This window comes from Pygoscelis adeliae, unplaced genomic scaffold, assembly GCF_000699105.1.
Source record: "Pygoscelis adeliae isolate BGI_AS28 unplaced genomic scaffold, ASM69910v1 Scaffold365, whole genome shotgun sequence".
Classification (NCBI taxonomy): Eukaryota; Metazoa; Chordata; class Aves; order Sphenisciformes; family Spheniscidae; genus Pygoscelis; species Pygoscelis adeliae.
This window is the reverse complement of record NW_008824783.1, coordinates 348,976-367,488: the sequence shown is the minus strand read 5'-3', so window position 1 is coordinate 367,488 and position 18,513 is coordinate 348,976. Positions and strand designations below refer to the sequence as shown.

The 18,513-nt window shown below is 48.4% G+C and overlaps 1 protein-coding gene across 1 annotated transcript in view; it reads left to right on the top strand.

Moving 5' to 3' along the window:
• Positions 1–2,369: 2,369 nt before the first annotated feature.
• SORD (sorbitol dehydrogenase) overlaps positions 2,370–18,513 on the top strand; it is an 18,651-nt gene continuing 2,507 nt past the window's right edge. The window contains exons 1-8 of the mRNA XM_009323870.1: positions 2,370–2,381; positions 3,122–3,155; positions 3,833–3,997; positions 6,126–6,285; positions 8,739–8,857; positions 9,334–9,399; positions 16,054–16,229; positions 17,833–17,954. Of these exons, the coding sequence (XP_009322145.1) occupies positions 2,370–2,381; positions 3,122–3,155; positions 3,833–3,997; positions 6,126–6,285; positions 8,739–8,857; positions 9,334–9,399; positions 16,054–16,229; positions 17,833–17,954 (854 nt within the window). The remainder of the gene's footprint in view (positions 2,382–3,121; positions 3,156–3,832; positions 3,998–6,125; positions 6,286–8,738; positions 8,858–9,333; positions 9,400–16,053; positions 16,230–17,832; positions 17,955–18,513) is intronic.

Sequence of the window (18,513 nt, the reverse complement as noted above, 5' to 3'; positions counted from 1 at the left end):
ACAGTCCCCTGAACAAGGCGTTTCCAGAAGGCAGAAATGGAGGGTGATGTGTTGCTTCTTCGGGCTGGTGAGAGCCCAGGTGAGAAGCAGGAAGGAGGGTTCAAAGGGAGCAGCCTCAGGGGTCACACCCGCGCTTGTGCTGGAGTACCCTCGTGGCGAGGGGGGCCTTTATTTTCAGTTGGTGCTTCAGACTGATCCTGCTTCTCTGACTGCGAACGCTTGGATGTTCCTGGGTGCTGAATCATTGAGGTGCTGCTGGAGGTTTGTGTTTGCCGAGTGCCAAATTGGGGAAGGAAGATTTACATGGACAAACATTGACAGGCAGCTTTCTGTACAAACAGTTCTGGCAGGAGGGCTCTTATGAACACTTAGACTTTGGATACCTGCAGCAGCTCGTTTGGGGGATGATTATCAGGGAAGCAGTTGATTTTTTACTGTTCCTGCACAGCTCAAGTGACACGTGCCAAAGGCTAAGTGGTGTTCCTGTGGGTAATTCCTGTGTGGTTCCCAGCCACCTTTGCTATAACTGCAATTTCACTAGAAGCACGTGCAGCCCGACTTCTACTAGAAATAAAAGGCATAGCCACGGTGAGTGAGAACTGAGATGGTCCCTTTAGTTCAGGAACGCATTTCCAAACCCCTGTGATTTAGAAAGGTGTATGAGACTTGTGAGGGAGGATGCTGGCTCCATCCTGTCTATGTTGCTGGTCTCTAAACTGGCTTACACCCAGGTGCCTGAGTTTTCTTTGGGATATTTGTACTGCTGGAGACATCGGAGGTGGTCGTCAGTGCTCCCTGGCCTTACTGGCAGCCCCTCGGGTTGTGTTCCTCCTGGGCTTCTCTAAAGTTTCTTTGCCACGCTGCGAATGGCACTCATTGCGTTGCCCCACTGATCATGTAAGGAGTCTAGGCAGTGAACTCTGAACTTGTTGTCTGCGTTATTGATACCTACAGTTAGGTGAGATCATCTTCCCGACATGGGGAAGATGTGTAATTCCCACACGCTTCTTGATTCTTGTGGATGTGTTTCCTGGTGGGGAGAGTCACCGTGACTTCAGTAGCTGACCTGCATTATGCGAAAATGCGCTGGCTTCATTTTTGTTGACTCTTCTCTTGATCTTAGGTGGTTGCCACAGGCTCACATTTGCTGCCACTTGAGGATTTGTTGTTTTTTATGCATGTGCCATATCGTCTCTTTATATGTCTCCTTTCACAGAAAACATTCGCTGCATTTCCTTCGCATCCTCAGTTACACCAGTTGCTGTCTCTGAACTTCTCAGTGAACAATGGACAGTGAGCAGAACACACGTCCTGAAATACTTCGGGGTCTGCCAGTTTGGTCACTCCCTGTTTTCTACAAATCAAGCTGGAGGATTAACTTTCCACCAAGATGTCTCTTTTTTGGCACAGCTGTTATTGAAAAAAAAAGTGTTTTTTTCTGGGCTGAGGAATGCCACATACACATTTACAGCTAGAAGTTGGCTTGCTTTATCTCTCACTATGGACTGTTCTGTTCAGTCCCTTTGAGGTAGCTGAGGTGGTCTGTACCTCTGATGTGTTACCAGACTGCATGCTTATTGGACATTTTCTATATAACAGGTTACATCTAGATCAACTTCTTTTAAAAATAATGCTCTGGGCTGCGTCCTTAGTGGGACAAAACAAGCGCCCCCACATAGAAAAAAATGCAGATACAGTTCTGAACATTGAAAATTTCAGCAGGTTGAGTTGTACTTTGATCTGCACTCCAGTCAACAGAATTTGGGCCATCCTGCCCACTTACAGCACTGATTATTCAGCAGGTGTTTTAACAGAGCGGCGCTTTGAGAATGTGTTTCCAGAATTTCTCTTTTCGTGATGTTCAGATTGGTGAAGCGTTACAAAGTACGAGTTGAGGAATATGCTGGGATTGAGAATGTATTTAATTAGTTAAAAGGCAAAACAGCGCTCCTCAAAAGCAGGAAGGGATACCCCGCTTTCTCTGCAGTAGGGCAGCAGAAAATCTCACGTTCGTCGTTGTGTAGCAGCTTCTAACTGGTGAAGCTAATACGTGGAAGATGTATTAGCTGGTGAAGCTCATACATGGAGGACATATTAGATGAGCGATTGCTCATCTCTCAAATCCAGAGATCAATTTTCTTGCTAACCGAAGATGCTCTTGCAAGGAGAAGTAACCGACCGTGGGCTCACTAATGTATATGCACCAAATTTTTGAAGCGGAACTATGTGAATAGGAGGTCTGCTCAAAGGTCTTGTGCCCAATTCTGGGCTGTGGATATAGGGGTTTAAAATGCATGAAAATTTGAGCAGCAAATGGATTATGAAGAGTTCATTGTTAGCACTACTTTGGTGGGGCTTTTCTTAGAGACATGATCCTAGAGGTGGGTGCTACTGTCTTGATGTTGTAAAACCCAACAAAATTATTCCTTTGTCTTTTGAGGCAGCTGAGGGAGTTCAGTGACGGCAAAAGGCCTGCAGACCTTTTCGGTGGAAGTGACTACTTTTATAATTCTGGCTTTATCATTCATCCCATAAAGAGGTGTCATGCCAATTACAAGAAGATGTGACTTTAAATGTGATTTACATAAATGTTCGCAATTGATTTATACATTGAGTTATTATGTAGTAAAAATATTTCCTATTATTTATAATAATAATATAAACACTGCAATAGTAACACTTTACAGAAATAGGTGGTTCAGAATCTTCCTGGTTACAGAAGGCAATTTTTTTTGTCAGCCAGTGGGATAAAGGATTCAGCTGAAACTTGAGGCTGTTCCAGGGCAGGAAAGTTCAGTATGTGGCTCTTGTCTGGGTGGGGAAGGGGAAATTGCTGCAAAATAACTTGAAGAGTGGATTTACAAGCTGGCTGTGTGCTCACTTGCAACAGATGCCCACGTTACACCACTGTGCAAGCAAAATGAGGTGAGCTTAGGGAGGAAGCGTGGACTGCACATTTATATCCCTCCTTGCTGCGCAGCAATGTCATATTGAGCAGATGGAACCAAAAACCTTATCTGCTTATGGATTTACCTGAGCTAAGCTGGACTGACTCTCCACGAGCTATTCCCATGGCTATGCACAAGCAGCTGAATGCTTTTTTTTTTCTTTTTGTCCATAGGAAAACCGCCCAATCCCGGAACCAGGTCCCAATGGTAGGTCTAGAGATGACTGCTTCTGTCTGCTTTCTTTACTAACCTCTTTCTTTTCTCATTCTAAAATATTTCTGAGTAAGTATAAAATAATCCAAAAAAGAATGTGTGGCTGAAACAGATAATGCTGCATTTCCACTTAAAAAGAAGAGCTGGAGCAGTCACAGATACACCCCTTTATCTGGCTTTTTTTGCTTCCTGTTTCATCAGTTCATGTATTTCACATTAAACAGCTCTTGGGACATGTCAGATGATCTTATTGCAGGACTAAATATTAATAGGCTAGGCGTACGGGCTGATAGAAATTTGATTCACTTAACTCTCCAGGGCTGAAGTCGTAGCTTAGGGAGAAAGAAAAATTAAATGGACTTGCTCTTTTATTCTTGCTCCAGTAATAGTCACGCCCCTCTTAGATTGTATTAGCTTTTGTTGATAGGGGTCTTACCGTGTTTTAAGCTTTCCTGATTTGTAAATCCTTGTATAGTTTTGTATTTTAGCAGGTGTCTCATGAATATGCCATCCATCCTAATGCGTGCACGTGCAGTTCTGGTACATTTATTTAAGGCTAGTAAATTTGGATGTTTCAGTGACGGCTTGGCCTTTGTTGTGAGGCACAGTGACAGCACACGTGTCGCTCTCCCAGTGCCCGGGAAGGTAAGTTTTTCTTCCTTTTCTGGCAGAGGTCCTCCTGCAGATGCATTCTGTTGGGATCTGCGGGTCTGACGTCCACTACTGGCAGCACGGTCGAATCGGGGATTTTGTCGTGAAGGACCCTATGGTTTTGGGGCACGAAGCTTCTGGGACTGTCATCAAAGTGGGATCAGGAGTGACTCATCTGAAACCAGGTAACTGGCATCAAAACTGTCTTTTTATTTGTTTTCCTGCTAACCAGTTCCTGAGAATGTGTTGATAACAGGCTGTGCTTTTTTGTTAGGTAAATTTATCTGATTTTCTGAGTTGTGAATTGCACAGTGTGACCTTCTCCTTCAAAGAGTGTCACTGTGCTGCTATTAATCACCCAGCTTGGCCAGTGTAGTTTATGGTATTTCTTAGGTGCGCTTTATCCTGAGATATCTTGAGCTGGTCTGACTTTATTTTAGTGCAGAGCAGAGTGTATGCTGGTACAAGGTGCCTTTTGAAGAAGCTAGATAAAGCTTCAGAAACCATGTGTGTTGCTCTTGCCAAAACCTGCTGTTAATGTTTCTTCGCTGTGTGTGTTCTTGGAGGAGCAGATGACCTCCTGCAATGGAGAGAGGTCACTGGAGCAACTGTACCAGGCCCCGTGGTGTGACCTCTACAGTTTGCTGTGCTTATGAATGTCCTAGAAAATGGGCTGAGCAGTGAATTTTGCAAAGTTTGATGATGTTGTCCCTCCAACTTGGACAGGGTGGAGAGGACACGGGAGAGCTAGCAAGAGTTACAGAGAGACCTTAAGGGTGCCTGGGCAATAAGATGCAGGTGAAATTCAATGCAGATAAACATAAAGTGGTGTCCACGACAGAAGAAACAAAACCAGCTTCAGATCTAAAATGGTGGGCTGACCATCACTGCTGAAGAGTGAGATCTTTGGCTCTGACACACTGCATGGGAATGTTGGCTCAGTAATGGTGAAAAATGCAAATCAGTGTTAGGAAAGGGACAGAGACTCGGTCAGAGGATGTCATTGCACATCTGGAGCTCTGCATGCAGTTCTGGTCTCCTCCTTTCCAAAGGGATATAAAAGAAGTGAAAAAGTTTCAGAGGAGGACAAGGAGATGATGAGATGTGGAGCAGCGTCTCTATGACGAATGACTAAGTTAGGAGCTTGAGCTAGGAGCTGGAGACACAACTCAAGGACATGTGACACAGGTCTGAGGGCTCATGGAGGGCAGGGAGAGGGCACATAAAGGTTGCCTGTTCTCTGGTTCCTCCAGTACAAGAGCAGGGGACAGTGGGAGCCAGGTGCAGCATTCACCTAAGATGTAGCAGACCTGCAGGTCTCCTTGGCAAAGGATGACGTGGATGCTAAAAGTTTACATGGTGGAAGGTGGAGGAGAAATTGTTGAGGGTTACTAAAAACAAAGAAACCATGTGCAGCTTGGAGGCCCCACAGCTGAATATAATGGGAGGCTGGGAGAACATTCAGTATGTGCTTGTTCGGCTCCTCTCACCCCCCGACACCCCCCGTTGGCAATATCTAGGTGGTGTACTGGGCTAGATGGCTCTTTACTTCGATCCATCCTCCTGCTTGTCACTGTGTCTGACTGAAAGCCTGTTGGTGGAGTGCTTCGCTGGGAGATTTGGCTTTGACTGGCTTCCTCTGCCAAATAAAAAGGGCTGTCTTGCATCCCTTGTGTACTTGCAAGTTGTACTGTGGTCACACAGTTGTTTGCTTTAGTCCATCCTGCCTCGTGATTGCAATTAAATAATTACTCTTTGTCCTGCAGCATATATCCTTCCAGCAGTCTGGGCTGTGTTCCCCGATAAGTCCTGCCTCACTCCTGGGTGTGCTTCCGCAGCGTGAGCTCCCTTCCCAAGGAACAGCCCTTTCCAGCTGGCAGTGTGGTGGCCAGCGGAGCTCACCTGCTTTGTCCTAATTATTTCCTCTTCCAGTTACTACAGATTCTGAAAAAAAACTGATCACCGTGCGATTGCCTGGGGTGAGGGCTGCCTTTTCATCTGCTAAGGTTGAGTGCAAGGCAGCTGGAGAGAGGTTTGTATGTGACTGAGCTTCCATCTGCTCTGTGTCTGTGCCTCTGAAACACCGGCTCTTTTTGAGTAACTGTGAAGATCTTGGTGATGAAGCCGCCGTGAAGGAAGTGTTAGGAACTTGCCTGGTACGTGCAGCGTGATCTTTCTCAGTTAGCAGATGTCCCTCAGGCTTCTCTTGTGCCAGGGTTTGATGCTGTCTTCCGTGGTTGTTTGGTGCTACTCATACCTATGTGCCCACCTTCTTCCCGAAATGGGGCTTTCAGTCTGCTTTCACCCCGGCAGGTGATCGAGTGGCCATTGAGCCCGGCGTCCCAAGAGAAATGGATGAGTTCTGCAAAACTGGCCGCTATAACCTGTCTCCAACCATCTTCTTCTGCGCGACTCCTCCTGATGATGGGAACTTGTGCCGCTACTACAAGCACAGTGCCAGCTACTGCTACAAGTTAGTCGGTGCTCCCTCTGCAGAGAAATACATACTCGCTGGGGGGGATTAGCTGAAGCAATTGCCTCTTGGCCCTTTTGAGTATTGCAGTGAGCACTCTTTACTTGAACACAACAGGTTTTGTTGCTTTCTGATCCATAAATAACATGTACAAGGCTTGGATGGCAGCCACTTTACAAAGGGTTTGTCAGGCAGGTGTAGTTTATACCTTCTGGTGCCAGATGTAAACATTTCTTGCATGTTTCCTGGGATGTCACTACTGCCTTACCCTTTAATTATTTTCCTTTTCCCATTTGCTCCCTGCTCTTGGTTTCTTTTCTGCTGTCTTTTTATATCCTTGCCTTCTTAGGATGGTGCCTGAAGGTCTTTGTCTGATTCTTTGAGCTGAGCTAGCTTTACTGCTGCTTTTCAGGAAGCGCCACATTGACTTGCTGACACCTCGCACTGTCATTTGAAACAAAGTCATCCTACTTAGAGCAGAACAGGAACAGAAAGCTGTGTCCCTGCTAAGCTGCTTTTTTGTGTGGTGCTGAGTGGCCCCACTAAGCTGCCAGCATTACACATCTGTTTTCATATCCAGTTCAGCAAACTTGAGTATGTTCTCAGTTGTGGCAGGACTGACACATTTGCTTAAAAGCAAGTCTGTGCTTAAGTACTCTGGCAAATACGCTAGAAACCCAAATAAACCTCTGCAACGTTATACCCACATAAGTGCATTTACACAAGGAGTTAAAAATAGTCTAAGGTAGCGGCCCCCTGAGACTGGTCTACCTGTGGAGATTGTTCTTTCTCAGTCCGTGTGGAGCTGGTACTTCCATGAGCAGGAACGTCCTCAGGATTGATCTTTGGTGTCTGCAGAGGAAGCGCTCAGGATCAAATCAGTCAGGAGGAGCCACTTGAATGCTCTTCTCGTGAGAGTCCTCAGGCAGGAAGCTCCTTTCAAAGCCGATCCCGAGCAGCTGCTGTCAGGATGAGATGCTGGTCTGGATGGGACTAACTTCTCACTGTCCAGAGCCGCTGTCACTGATTTCCTGTGTGTTGTTAAAATAACATTTTCTGACAACATCACAAGTTTTTGCTTGGGAGGAAGCAACTGGTTTGTAGCTGTCTTCTTCCAGGGAGAGATCTGCTTTTTTCTCCAATTTGAGTAAATATTACTTTGGCTAAATTTTTTTTTTTCTTAAGCTGTGAAATGCAAAGGCTGGATCTGGTGCTCCCGGGTTCAAATCAGCAATGCCATGGCTGTCTGATGCAGAGCAAATTCCCTGGTACGAAGTCACTCTGCCAGCACAGATTTGCTAAGAAAAGACGATGGCTGAGCTCAGTGGGTTCTCGCGTAATTGGGCAGGTGTTGTCTGTCCTTCTGCAGGCAGGCAGACTCTGTGTTGGGTACTCCGAGTAATTTGATGGAGGTGGGATCGTGCTGCAAAGCTGCCCTCCCTGTTGACGGGGCAGTACCCAGATGCAGGAGGAGCAAATGTGATGCCGAGCTCTCAGGCAACTGAACTTTTGGAGTCAGCCCTTCAGTGCCTCCTGGAGATAAGGGACATACAGACATCTTACAGCTGCTTTCCCACAACTGTTGTTTCTGTCACTTTGTTGTCGTGCTGGCCTGGCTGAGATCTGACCTCAAGCTTCCCAGGGTTGTCAGAAAGACTTTCCTCGCAGACGCAGCTCCCGGCGCCCGCTGTGTGAGAGCCCACGCTGGTGGCTTTCTGGAGGGCTGCATTGTGGGGCTGAGATTTATTTCTGTCAGCAGTTCAGAAGGGTTTTGCCCCCCTCTGCTTTTTTCCATCACTTACGCTAGCTGCTTTACAGTGCTGTTTCTGTCCAAAAGGTGTTTGATACCCATTGTACACATTTTCCCTGACTGCTGGGAGGGTGCGTGCTGGGACCAGTCCACTGGTTGAAGCGCTTGGTGCATCAGGGGGGGACATCCAGGGCATGATGGGGAGACCTGGATCTGGCTGCTTTTGCTTTATGTGGCATCACCATTGGCAGCAAGACTTTTTCTAAAAGCATGGAGCTGAATGATTCAACCCAGATGAGGTGTCTAGGAGCTCACTGATGGGTCCCAGCCTTAGGGCAGCCTTCGAGATGGTGCATACGCAACTGTTGGGTTTATTCCAAAGGGAATGAGCGGCAAAGGAGTTTTAGGGTTGACTCACCAAGTACTGGAGAGATGGTGTGGGGAAGTTTGTGGATCCCTGTGTTTGGTGCTTAGGCAAACCTCACTGGTAAATGGTTTAGGTGTACTTGATGCTGCTTCAGAGGAGGGAAGGAGGCGATGTAACCTCTTGAAATGTCTTCCAGCCCTGCATCTCTCAGACCAAGGGTGAGAGTGTATTTTGCCACTGTGATTTAGACCCATGTTTGGTCTTCGAGTGTCATGGCTTTCCTCATCACCCTCATAAACCTCTTTGGTGAGTGTTGCTTGTGTCTGGTTCTTGCAGGCTTCCAGATAATGTCACCTTTGAAGAAGGAGCCCTTATCGAGCCCCTTTCGGTGGGAATCCATGCCTGCAAAAGGGCGGGAGTTACTCTGGGAAGCAAAGTCTTTGTGTCCGGCTCTGGTATGGTGAACATGTTCAGTCCTCGGGTTCTCTGCCTGCCGCGGCATGGAGGGGGTTGGGCAGGGTGCAAGCTGTGCTTCTAGGGTCTGCTGTAAGCATGGGTCATAGCATGGTTACAGGGATGCCAAGGGGGACCTTGAGGCTGTCCTCGCCCGTGCTGCACTACGGTGCTGCATTTTGAGCAGCTCAAATGCAAAGTGCAGTGTCTGGGCGTGCTGAGCCTACCAGCTCGAGGGAGCAGAGGAGCGGGTGGTGTTTTCCTTGCGGAGTCCCTTGTGTAGCAGTAGCTGCTCTCTCAGCAGCTGGTCTCGCTGCCCTGGGATCATGGTGATGCTGTGATCCCGGAGCTGCCCACCCAGAAATATAGTTGGAGCCTCCTTTAGCGTAGGAACATGCTGAGCTCTGGGCATGTTCAGAGCCTGTGGCTGGTGCTGTCTGGCAGTTGTACATGTTTTCCTTCTCCCCTTGGTACCCAGGACCAATTGGCCTTGTTAACGTGCTTGTTGCTAAGATGATGGGTGCAGCAGCTGTGGTAATTACAGGTAAGTCCTTTTAACCCTTAAAAGTGTGCCTATTTCCCACAACATTTTGACTAGTTCCACGTTATTCCTTCAAGGTAACTGCTGGGGAAGGCAGCCCAAGCACAATGGAAAGTCTGTTCATGAATGGAGTAGTAGCGTGCTTGTCTGGAGGGATTCCTAATAAACGCCTCATTGGCCAGGACAAGACTGATTTTTGCACTAATTGGGATCTGTAAGAAGGTGCAGGCTGCAACTGGTGCTTCTCTGCTAGGTTAGTGGACCAGGGTAGTAACTTCTGCTTCCTAGCACAGGCAAGTTGTACGGGTGGAGTAGCTACAGTGCTTCAAGGAGAATAAACCAGAGGCTAATGAGTGGTCCTCGGATCAAGCCTAGAGACCTTTTTCAGACTTTGAGCAGGTCTTTTGGGAAGATGCAATGCGTCTGTATGACGAAGCTCCGAGTTACAGAAGCTCCGCTAGCTCCTGGTGCCTCTGATCACTGACTTTTCTTTTTTTTTTTCCATTTTGAGCTCTTCTGACCTCAACTTTGTGTTTTGCCTTTGGCTCATAGATCAAGCCTCAAGGATCAGGTTTCATCTTCCCTGGAGTGCTTATAGACCTTGATTATATCTGCTTCTAGTCTTCACCTAGTCATACAGACCAGGCAACACAGCATATTTTATATCCTGTTTGAAGCTATTCTTGGAGGTTTGCTCTGAGCAGGTTTTTTTCCTTCCTGTTGTAGTGCTAGGTGATGACCTGGACACACGTTTTCACAGTCCTTTCTGTGTCCAGCCACATTGTCCCTCTCTAGTTCTCTTTTGCTGCCCTTCTTTCTGCTGTCCTGCTGGGGGGTTCATTTTCCACTGATTATCTGCAATGACTGAAATGACCTTTTCAGGGTCCCTGCATTTCAGAAATGGGCCTTCCTTGCATAACTGTGTCCTGGAGGTTTCTAGTCCACTGCTGCTTGCAGCCATGTTTTTATCTAGCTGCGCCTGGAAAACCGCTGAGGATGGAGATCACACCTTTCTAGGTACCTCCTCCAGCATTGCACCACCTCCTAATGAAGAAGCTTTTTCTGGGGTCCATTCGCAAACTGTCATTTGTGGGTATTTCCCCTTGTATTGTCTGCAACAACTGAAATGGGTCTCCATCGTCTTTGCAGCTGCCCTTCTGATTGTTCCAAACAGCCGTTCGATCCTGCCTTCTCTTTGCCCTGCTAACCTAGCCCAGCTCCCTCCACCTCTCCTCAAAGGTCAGGCTCTTCTCGGTGCAGCTTGCCCAGAAGAACTGAGAGCTAGAGTAACCTCAGGAGGTTCCCTGGTTGCAGTTTCCACCTGGGGTTTGGACAGGGCCTGGAAGTGGTGTTTCCACTACTCTTTGATCCTTCGGAGCAGTGGTGGTTGGGAGGAGCGGTTACAGGTACGACTAGATGAACGCAGGTTGCTGCAGCTTTTTTGTGCCAAAGACCCAACGTGAACCCTTCAGAAGGCTGTTACTCCACCTCCTACACTTCGGGCCAGGTGTATTTTTGACCTCTCTATTACTGTGTTTCCATCTTTGGGTTGAGAGACAAAATTCAGGTCTCACCCTCTTGCCTTTGCGGAAGCGTTCTTCAGTAGCAGCTCATGTCAAAACCTAAAGCAGATTATTGCCTCCTCCTTCCTAAATCCTCTTGCTGCCAAGCCCAGGGTACTTTTTGCTCTGCTGGCCCCACCCTGCAGGTGTGTGCTTGGTGGACCTGATCAGTCCAGGCCTTAGATTTTGTGAAGTGTTGTCATTTGAGGATGATGGTTGCTATAGCTGGAAAAGCAACTCTGCCTCTTGAATCACGTATGAGGAACCTTGCTGCTGAGCTGAGCTGGTGCAGGGGCTGGTGGGTGACCTGTTCCTTGGGTGGGGAAGGGCTTGGTGAGCTGGCAGGGGTTGGTGGGGCTGAGGCAGCTGGTTCAGCCTGCCGCCTCATCCCTGGTCCTGCCTGGGTGTATTCCCTGTAACACTGGGAGCTGCTGTTGCCTCTGGCGGTAGACTGCTCTTGGGGACCTTTGGCAAGCAGGTCTGTATAGCATGTGCCATAGGGCTCCAGGTAGCTATAGGAAGTTCTTGGTACCTGGTTTGTAGGGTTAGCAAGCTCAGCTACATGGAATTAACCCCTTCTTATCTTTACACCTTGGCCTAGGTAATGATCCTGACTTGTAGACATCTCCCACCTGAGAGGTGTTTGGCTGAGATGCTCAGAGACACCCATGGAGGTGCTGTCCCTAGTCAAATATTTGTACATGACATGAGCTGAGGAATGGGTTTAGTTTGGCTTGTTGCCACTGGGGATTTTGCTGCCCTTCTCAAGGAACTGCTTTTTGCGTCAGCTTTAGGAGCCAACACCTGTGAGATGACTGTCTGTCCACAAAGGCCCTCTTGTACTTTGCTACCAGATTCTTTGAATTCATTGCCTAGAGGTTTTATGATGTGTTTGTCTGTGAAGAGCTTTGTCTGCGCAGCACTTAAGGCTTTAAATGTTTGTGTTTGTGTTGTGGTTTAACTCCAGCTGGCAACTAAGCCCCACACGGCCGCTCACTCACTCCTGCCCCGGTGGGAAGGGGGAGAGAATCAGAAGGGTAAAAGTGAGAAAACTTGTGGGTTGAGATAAAGGCAGTTTAATAGGTAAAGCAAAAGCCGCGCACACAAGCAAAGCAAACCAAGGAATTCATTCACTGCTTCCCATCGGCAGGCAGGTGTTCAGCCATCTCCAGGAAAGCAGGGAGTTTGTTTCATGGGTCTTCATCTAATCTTCCCTAAGGTCTATGGCTTTCTCCGCTCCTGAGTGGGTGTGATTCATGTTTATGGGCAACCTTCTCCTGTCCTTCTGCCTTGCTGTGGACATTGCTGTTGCTCTGAAAAGCTACTTTTCTCCTTAGAGGCATGTAAAAGAGCAACCTTATTCCCCAGCAAGTGAAGTGACAGTTTGGGTATCTGTATGGCCATGTTGGGCTGTCTTGCCTTACTCTGTCTGTCACTAAAGGTGCACTTAGTAATTCCTACTTAAGGGAAACTATTCCCCTTGTGCTATCTAAATCTGATGTCCTGGGTGCTGGTGCCTCCAGAAACCGTGGAAGTCAAGGTCAGGGAAGATGAATAACTGGACAGAGGTCAACTCCTTTTTGAAAGAAGATCAACATAGGAAGTGTGAGAGCTTCAAGAATATTTGCCTATTAAGTTGGCTCATAAACCATCACGAGAAGCTTAAACGTAATTCGATAACTTCCGTGGGAGCAGAGATACAAGAATGGGCTACTCTTAGTCTGACAGCCAAAACTTTAATTAATTCCAGCAGCAGAGAAGTGAAAACAAATTTCTGACTAGAGGCAAGATGCAACCCTTTAATTGTATAATTGACCAGTTTCCCAAGAGTTGTGTGGGCTTCAGCCACAGTAAGGATTAAAATCTGAACAACTTGGTCCTTCTCAAGATTCACAAGTGTCTGGAGCTCTAAACAATATGGTAACCTTCTCATTTGATAACCTGCAGATCTGTCAGCTTCAGTAAGTGCTTAGCGGTGATTCACTTAGGCCAGGTGTGCCTGACGGGTCTGACGGTATTGCTGCTGTGTCCTGTATGCCTCTCCAACGTGAGGACTTCCTTCCCGAGCAGGTCAGCAAACCAGAGGCCAACTATAGAAGAGATGTGGGGTTTTGCTGCCTGAGAGCAACTTTTGTGGCCACTTTGAAATGCATTGGCTGGCGGGACAGCCTGTCTTTCCTGTGGCTCCATGACACTGCCTCTGGATGTATTTCTGCCAAAGAGACAGTATAAAATATATTAGTGAGTGGGCAGATACTACAACCAGCTGAATCCAGCTGTATCTGCTGCACGCTGGTGTTTTGAGCAGGACACTTCATGGGGAGTTCGGTCCATTGCTGGGAGCACTGTTGAGCCCCCGTGGCCTCCTTGCTGTACACTGAGATTTGGGAGACACCAGCCATGCCAGCCAGAAGTACTTCTTAGCTCTTCAGGTGCCTCAAAAACAGCAACTCTTGCTGCTTGGGAGGTCTCCAAGTGCAGGTGTGCTAGCAGAGGGTCAAGCATGACCATACACGTGGCCTGAGGCCCAACGCTCAGAGCTTGGGAGGGACAGATGTGACTCATGCCTCCTGCAGCCACAGGAACGAGAGCCCACAATCGAGGCTTCCAGGGTGATGCTGCCCTTACTTTTCAACCTTGGCTTTTCCTCCTTCGTCTGCATTTTATTACTCTTTGTTCTCGCTTCTTGAAACTCCCTCCACAGATCTCCTGTGTGCTCATCTCAGTGGGTGTGCCCACACCCAGCACCCCAAGCCCTCCTGCTGCTGGTGGGGGCATGTCCATCGCCTGCCCTGGCAGTAGGTAACATCACATTCGCTGCATGATGGGCAGGGCAGATCCTCTGGCCTGGCTTCCTCCCAGCGCTGGGGCTGAGTCAGAGCGGCTCATGTCAGAGCGGTGGCCTCATCCTCCTTCTCTTTTCCCTTAATATTTCCCCCCTACCCCCATCTTTGACTTCTCTGAAGACTGCATCCCGGTGAGAGCAGTATTTTCTTCTTTGTGGTGAGTATGCTGTGTGTCCTGGAGAGGAGTGTGCCCCTGCAAACGCATGATTTTCTGAGTCTTCAAGCCTAGGACCTCTGGCAGGAGACATTGCCCACCCCTCAATCTTAGGTCTAGGAAATCTTGCCTGTTACATCCTCCTTCAATCCGGATGTCTTTTCCAGTGCCAACACACAGGCCCCTGTAGACCACTGCTTCAGTGCAAGGCAAAGAGGCTGTTTCTGCCTGGGAAATGCCACTTTTCTGCTGTCCACCTCCTCATCTCCAGAGGTGTTCTGGTCACCAGTGGTGCCTGGGGAGGGGTGGGTGGCTTACTTCCAGGGGACGTGGAAGAGAAGAGACAAACAGTGTGGCTGCCTGCCAGGGCAGCTCGCTCCATGGTACAAACCGTTTTATGGATCTTCAAAAGATATTTATAGCGCTGTCAAGAGGTATCGGAGTACAGCCATGCCCTCACAGACATTTATCATCACCAGCTTTGTTGCTCTTGTTAATGAGGTATCCGAGGTCCACCATATTACAGATCCACTCCCTTTTTCTTACGGGCTTGCCTGCTGATTCATCTGTGGTGGTAACTGCCTTGAGAGATGCTCAGCAGCCTCCAGTGTTGTTACAAGGAGGGTAAAAGGATGGGAGAGGTCTGTAACAGCAGGGACGCACCTGATGTTGCCAGCTACTGCATTCTGCAGTTCGCTTGGCTGAAAGCATCTGCCGATGGTTCATTGAGGAAGCCCTCAGAGAGCCCGTGATCTGCTCTCATCCGGTACTGTTAGAAGTGAAGTGGCCACGTTAACGATCCTCTGAGCCCGACATTGCTTGTCAGAAAGGCTTCTCGGTGCTGTGCTGTCCATAGCAGGTGATTTCTGAGCCATCAGGGTGCAAGGTCAGAGCAACCTTGCCTCTGCCTAGTGCCCTTTGAGGCATATCCTTGAGGGTGTGAGCAATAGCAAATCTTCTTGAGAGCCAGGGAAGGAAAATGCAAAAGTGAGTGGTGGTTTTTTGCCTCATTGTAGGCTCCTCCCTAGGTTAACTTGCAGCGTGTGTGTATAATGTAGTTTTTTACAGTCCTTTTTCACTAGTGGATTAAGGTCCCGTGTGAAATGGCGAAGCTGCTTCTTGAAAGAATCATGGCCAGAGAGGCACTGGGCAGTGCAGGGTTAGACAGTGGCAGCTTTGGTAAGGCACAACAGCACTGCTCAAACAGGGTGAGCGTAGGTCAGTGCTGCCCTGTCTGTCCTGCCCTCCTGGTGCCTTTTGCCCATGCCTGCACTGAGGCTCCTCTGCTCTGCGGTGAACGTCGGGACAGCAACATGCAGTAGCCCAGGGCAGGCACAGCAGCATGCCAGTGCTTGGCCACGGCTGTTCCTGCTGCAGTTCCTCGCATTGATGCCCTTTGGAGTTAAGCTTGGCCTTCTAGTTTGTTTTGGTACATTCTGGATGTTCCTGCAGTACCAAAGAGAAATTGGGAGATCTGTGAACTGATGTTCTCATAGAAGACACCCCTCACATCTAGCAGTGACAGCTGTTCCATCATTTGGACATTGCTTTGCATGGTGTGGATTTCGTCTGTGAGTTTATACTTTAGCCTTTTTGAAGCACACCCTCAAGCCTTTGGCATTTCCTGAGTCTTTAAGTTGTCCCAATTCCTTGTCCTTCTCTGCTGGCCTGGAAAAGTGAGCAGGTCTCCCTCCTGCCTCCTCGCTGAAGGCTGTGTGAATTTGAGGGAGGGAACGTAGACCCTTTCCTCTCCCCGTTGTGTGCTGCCCTGTGAACGCATGTTCAGACCCCAGACGAGTGTGCTTCCATCAGGGCTCCTTGATGGTGGCCTACTTACATCAAGGGTGAGAAGCCTTTGGTCTAGGTGGTCTACATAAATTCTTGAGAAGGTACTAGTGGGCTGGAGCTTTCCATGTTCTCCCGCTATGTAACAAATACTCTCTTCTCTCCTGAGATGGTTGACAGCTGGTCACCAAAGAAGGTGGCTCTGTTGGGACATCAGTTGGGCGTAGGAAGCAGATTGCAGGCTTAGGTTCTTGTTCCCATTCTGCTTCATTTAATGCTCTAGTTCTTGACTTGTTTTGTCTTTCCCCAGATTTATCTGCCTCTCGCCTGCAAAAAGCCAAGGAGGTGGGGGCAGATTTCACCATTCAGGTAACGAACGAGACCCCACAGGAGGTGGCCTCCAAAGTGGAAAGTCTGCTTGGCTGCATGCCCGAGATAACTGTGGAGTGTACAGGAGTGCAAGCCTGCATCCAGGCTGGCATTTATGTGAGTACCACTTGTCCCCAGGGTAGAACAGTGATGGCATTGGCTTCCCCCTTTCTGGGACACAGCAATGAATGACAGTTAGAATCACAGAATCATAGAATCATCAAGGTTGGAAGAGACCTCTAAGATCATCGAGTCCAACCGTCAACCCAACACCCCCATGCCCACTAAACCATGTCCCTAAGCGCCTCATCTACCCGTCTTTTAAATACCTCCAGGGATGGTGACTCAACCACTTCCCTGGGCAGCCTGTTCCAAGGTTTAGCCACTCTTTCAGTAAAGAAATTTTTCCTTACGTCCAGGGATGGTGACTCAACCACTTCCCTGGGCAGCCTGTTCCAATGTTTAACCACTCTTTCAGTAAAGACATTTTTCCTCACATCCAATCTAAACCTCCCCTGGCACAACTTGAGGCCGTTTCCTCTCGTCCTATCGCTAGATACCTGGAAGAAGAGACCAACGCCCGCCTCGCTACAACCTCGTTTCAGGTAGTTGTAGAGAGCAATGAGGTCTCCCCTCAGCCTCCTTTTCTCCAGGCTAAACAACCCCAGTTCCCTCAGCCGCTCCTCATAAGACTTGTTCTCCAGACCCTTCACCAGCCTCGTTGCCCTTCTCTGGACACGCTCCAGCACCTCGATGTCCTTCTTGTAGTGAGGGGCCCAAAACTGAACACAGTATTCGAGGTGCGGCCTCACCAGCGCCGAGTACAGGGGCACGATCACTTCCCTGCTCCTGCTGGCCACACTATTTCTGATACAGGCCAGGATGCCGTTGGCCTTCTTGGCCGCCTGGGCACACTGCCGGCTCATGTTCAGCCGGCTGTCGACCAATATTATTGGTTATTTCGCTCCCATAGTGTTTAATTTCAATGGGCTTGGTGTGGGGGAAAGAAGGTGCTTGTTAGACAACAAACTAAGAGAGGCAATTAAAGAGTTAACATCTTTGCAGACAGCGTGGAGATAGTTGTGTGATTTGATGCTCAGGTGCTTTACCACTTACCAAAGAGACTATAGTAAGACCCCGAAACCCGAGCATGGCTACGCAGCAGTGTCAGGCAGCTGGTACCAGTAGGGCAGCATCTTCCATTAAGTTGAAGTTATGTCCAAACAAGGAGAATAATTAAGGAAATTAATTCCAGCAGGTGAAGAAAGCAGTTAAGGAGGGGAAGTTTGCTGTCATGAACTGCCTAATGGGAGGATGTGGAGAAGGTAGTGCAGAGTTTCACAACGAAAGGATAGGAGACAAATGGGACAAGCTGCAAAAAGAGACATTCCAGTGGAGCATCAGGCTTTTAGCTTTAAATCTCTCCCATTGAAATCCAAAAGTACTTTTCATACTCCTAAGTGCCAGTCATTTTTCCGAATGAGACTGAGATACCAAAATCCTTCAGGGATTTTTGAAAGATTGCTTTCTAAGCCTTGTTTATTGCATGTTTCACGCTTACGGGCTCCTGACAGAATCCTGCCTCTCCCCTGGGTTCTCCGCTGTGCCCTGGACAGTCCATTACAGCCACAAAGTGTGGCTTTATTTTTTTACAGACTTCTGTGTAGACTCTGGTGGCTGTTTTTTGCAAATATAACATATTTGTGTGTTTGTTCTCCAGGCCACTCGTTCTGGTGGGACCTTGGTGCTGGTGGGACTGGGGCCTGAGATGGTCACTGTGCCCATCGTGAATGCCGCCGTGCGGGAGGTGGATATCCGGGGGATATTCCGCTACTGCAACACGTGAGTCTCATGCAGGGTGGGCTGATGTGTCTCCAAGTCTGTCCTTAAGAAATTCTTGCTTTCCACAAGGAGAGGACGTGGAAAAGGCTGGGTTTTCTTACAGTTGGTTAAACCTCATGTCAGTCTGAAATACCAGTGCTGCAGTGCAGACAGTGTGACTGATGAGTCTTGCATCTTTTGCCTTGGTTCCTGGAAGAGCCCTGCACTGCAAACTTGACCACAGCAAAGCAGCCCAGCTGGGTTGTCCCACTGTCCTATTTCATGCAGCATTTGGTGCAAAGAAAGGAAGAGACCTAACAAACCCTTACTCTGCTGTAAGCAAGCAGGCCAAAATGAAAAAAAAAAAATCATAATTAGCATTTGTGCCTTCAACTCATGCCCTGTAGAAAGGGAGGGCCAGGTGCTGGGGGTGTTTTGGAGGAGACGGGCTTGTCCACAAGTGAGCTGGCTCATGGCATGGCAGAGGGGAACACGCAGCTTTTAGCTGCTTCAACCCTTTGTGCTGGGAGATCTCTAAGCAGCAGCTTGGCCTGGCACTTACCCCCCCCCCCCCCCGTTT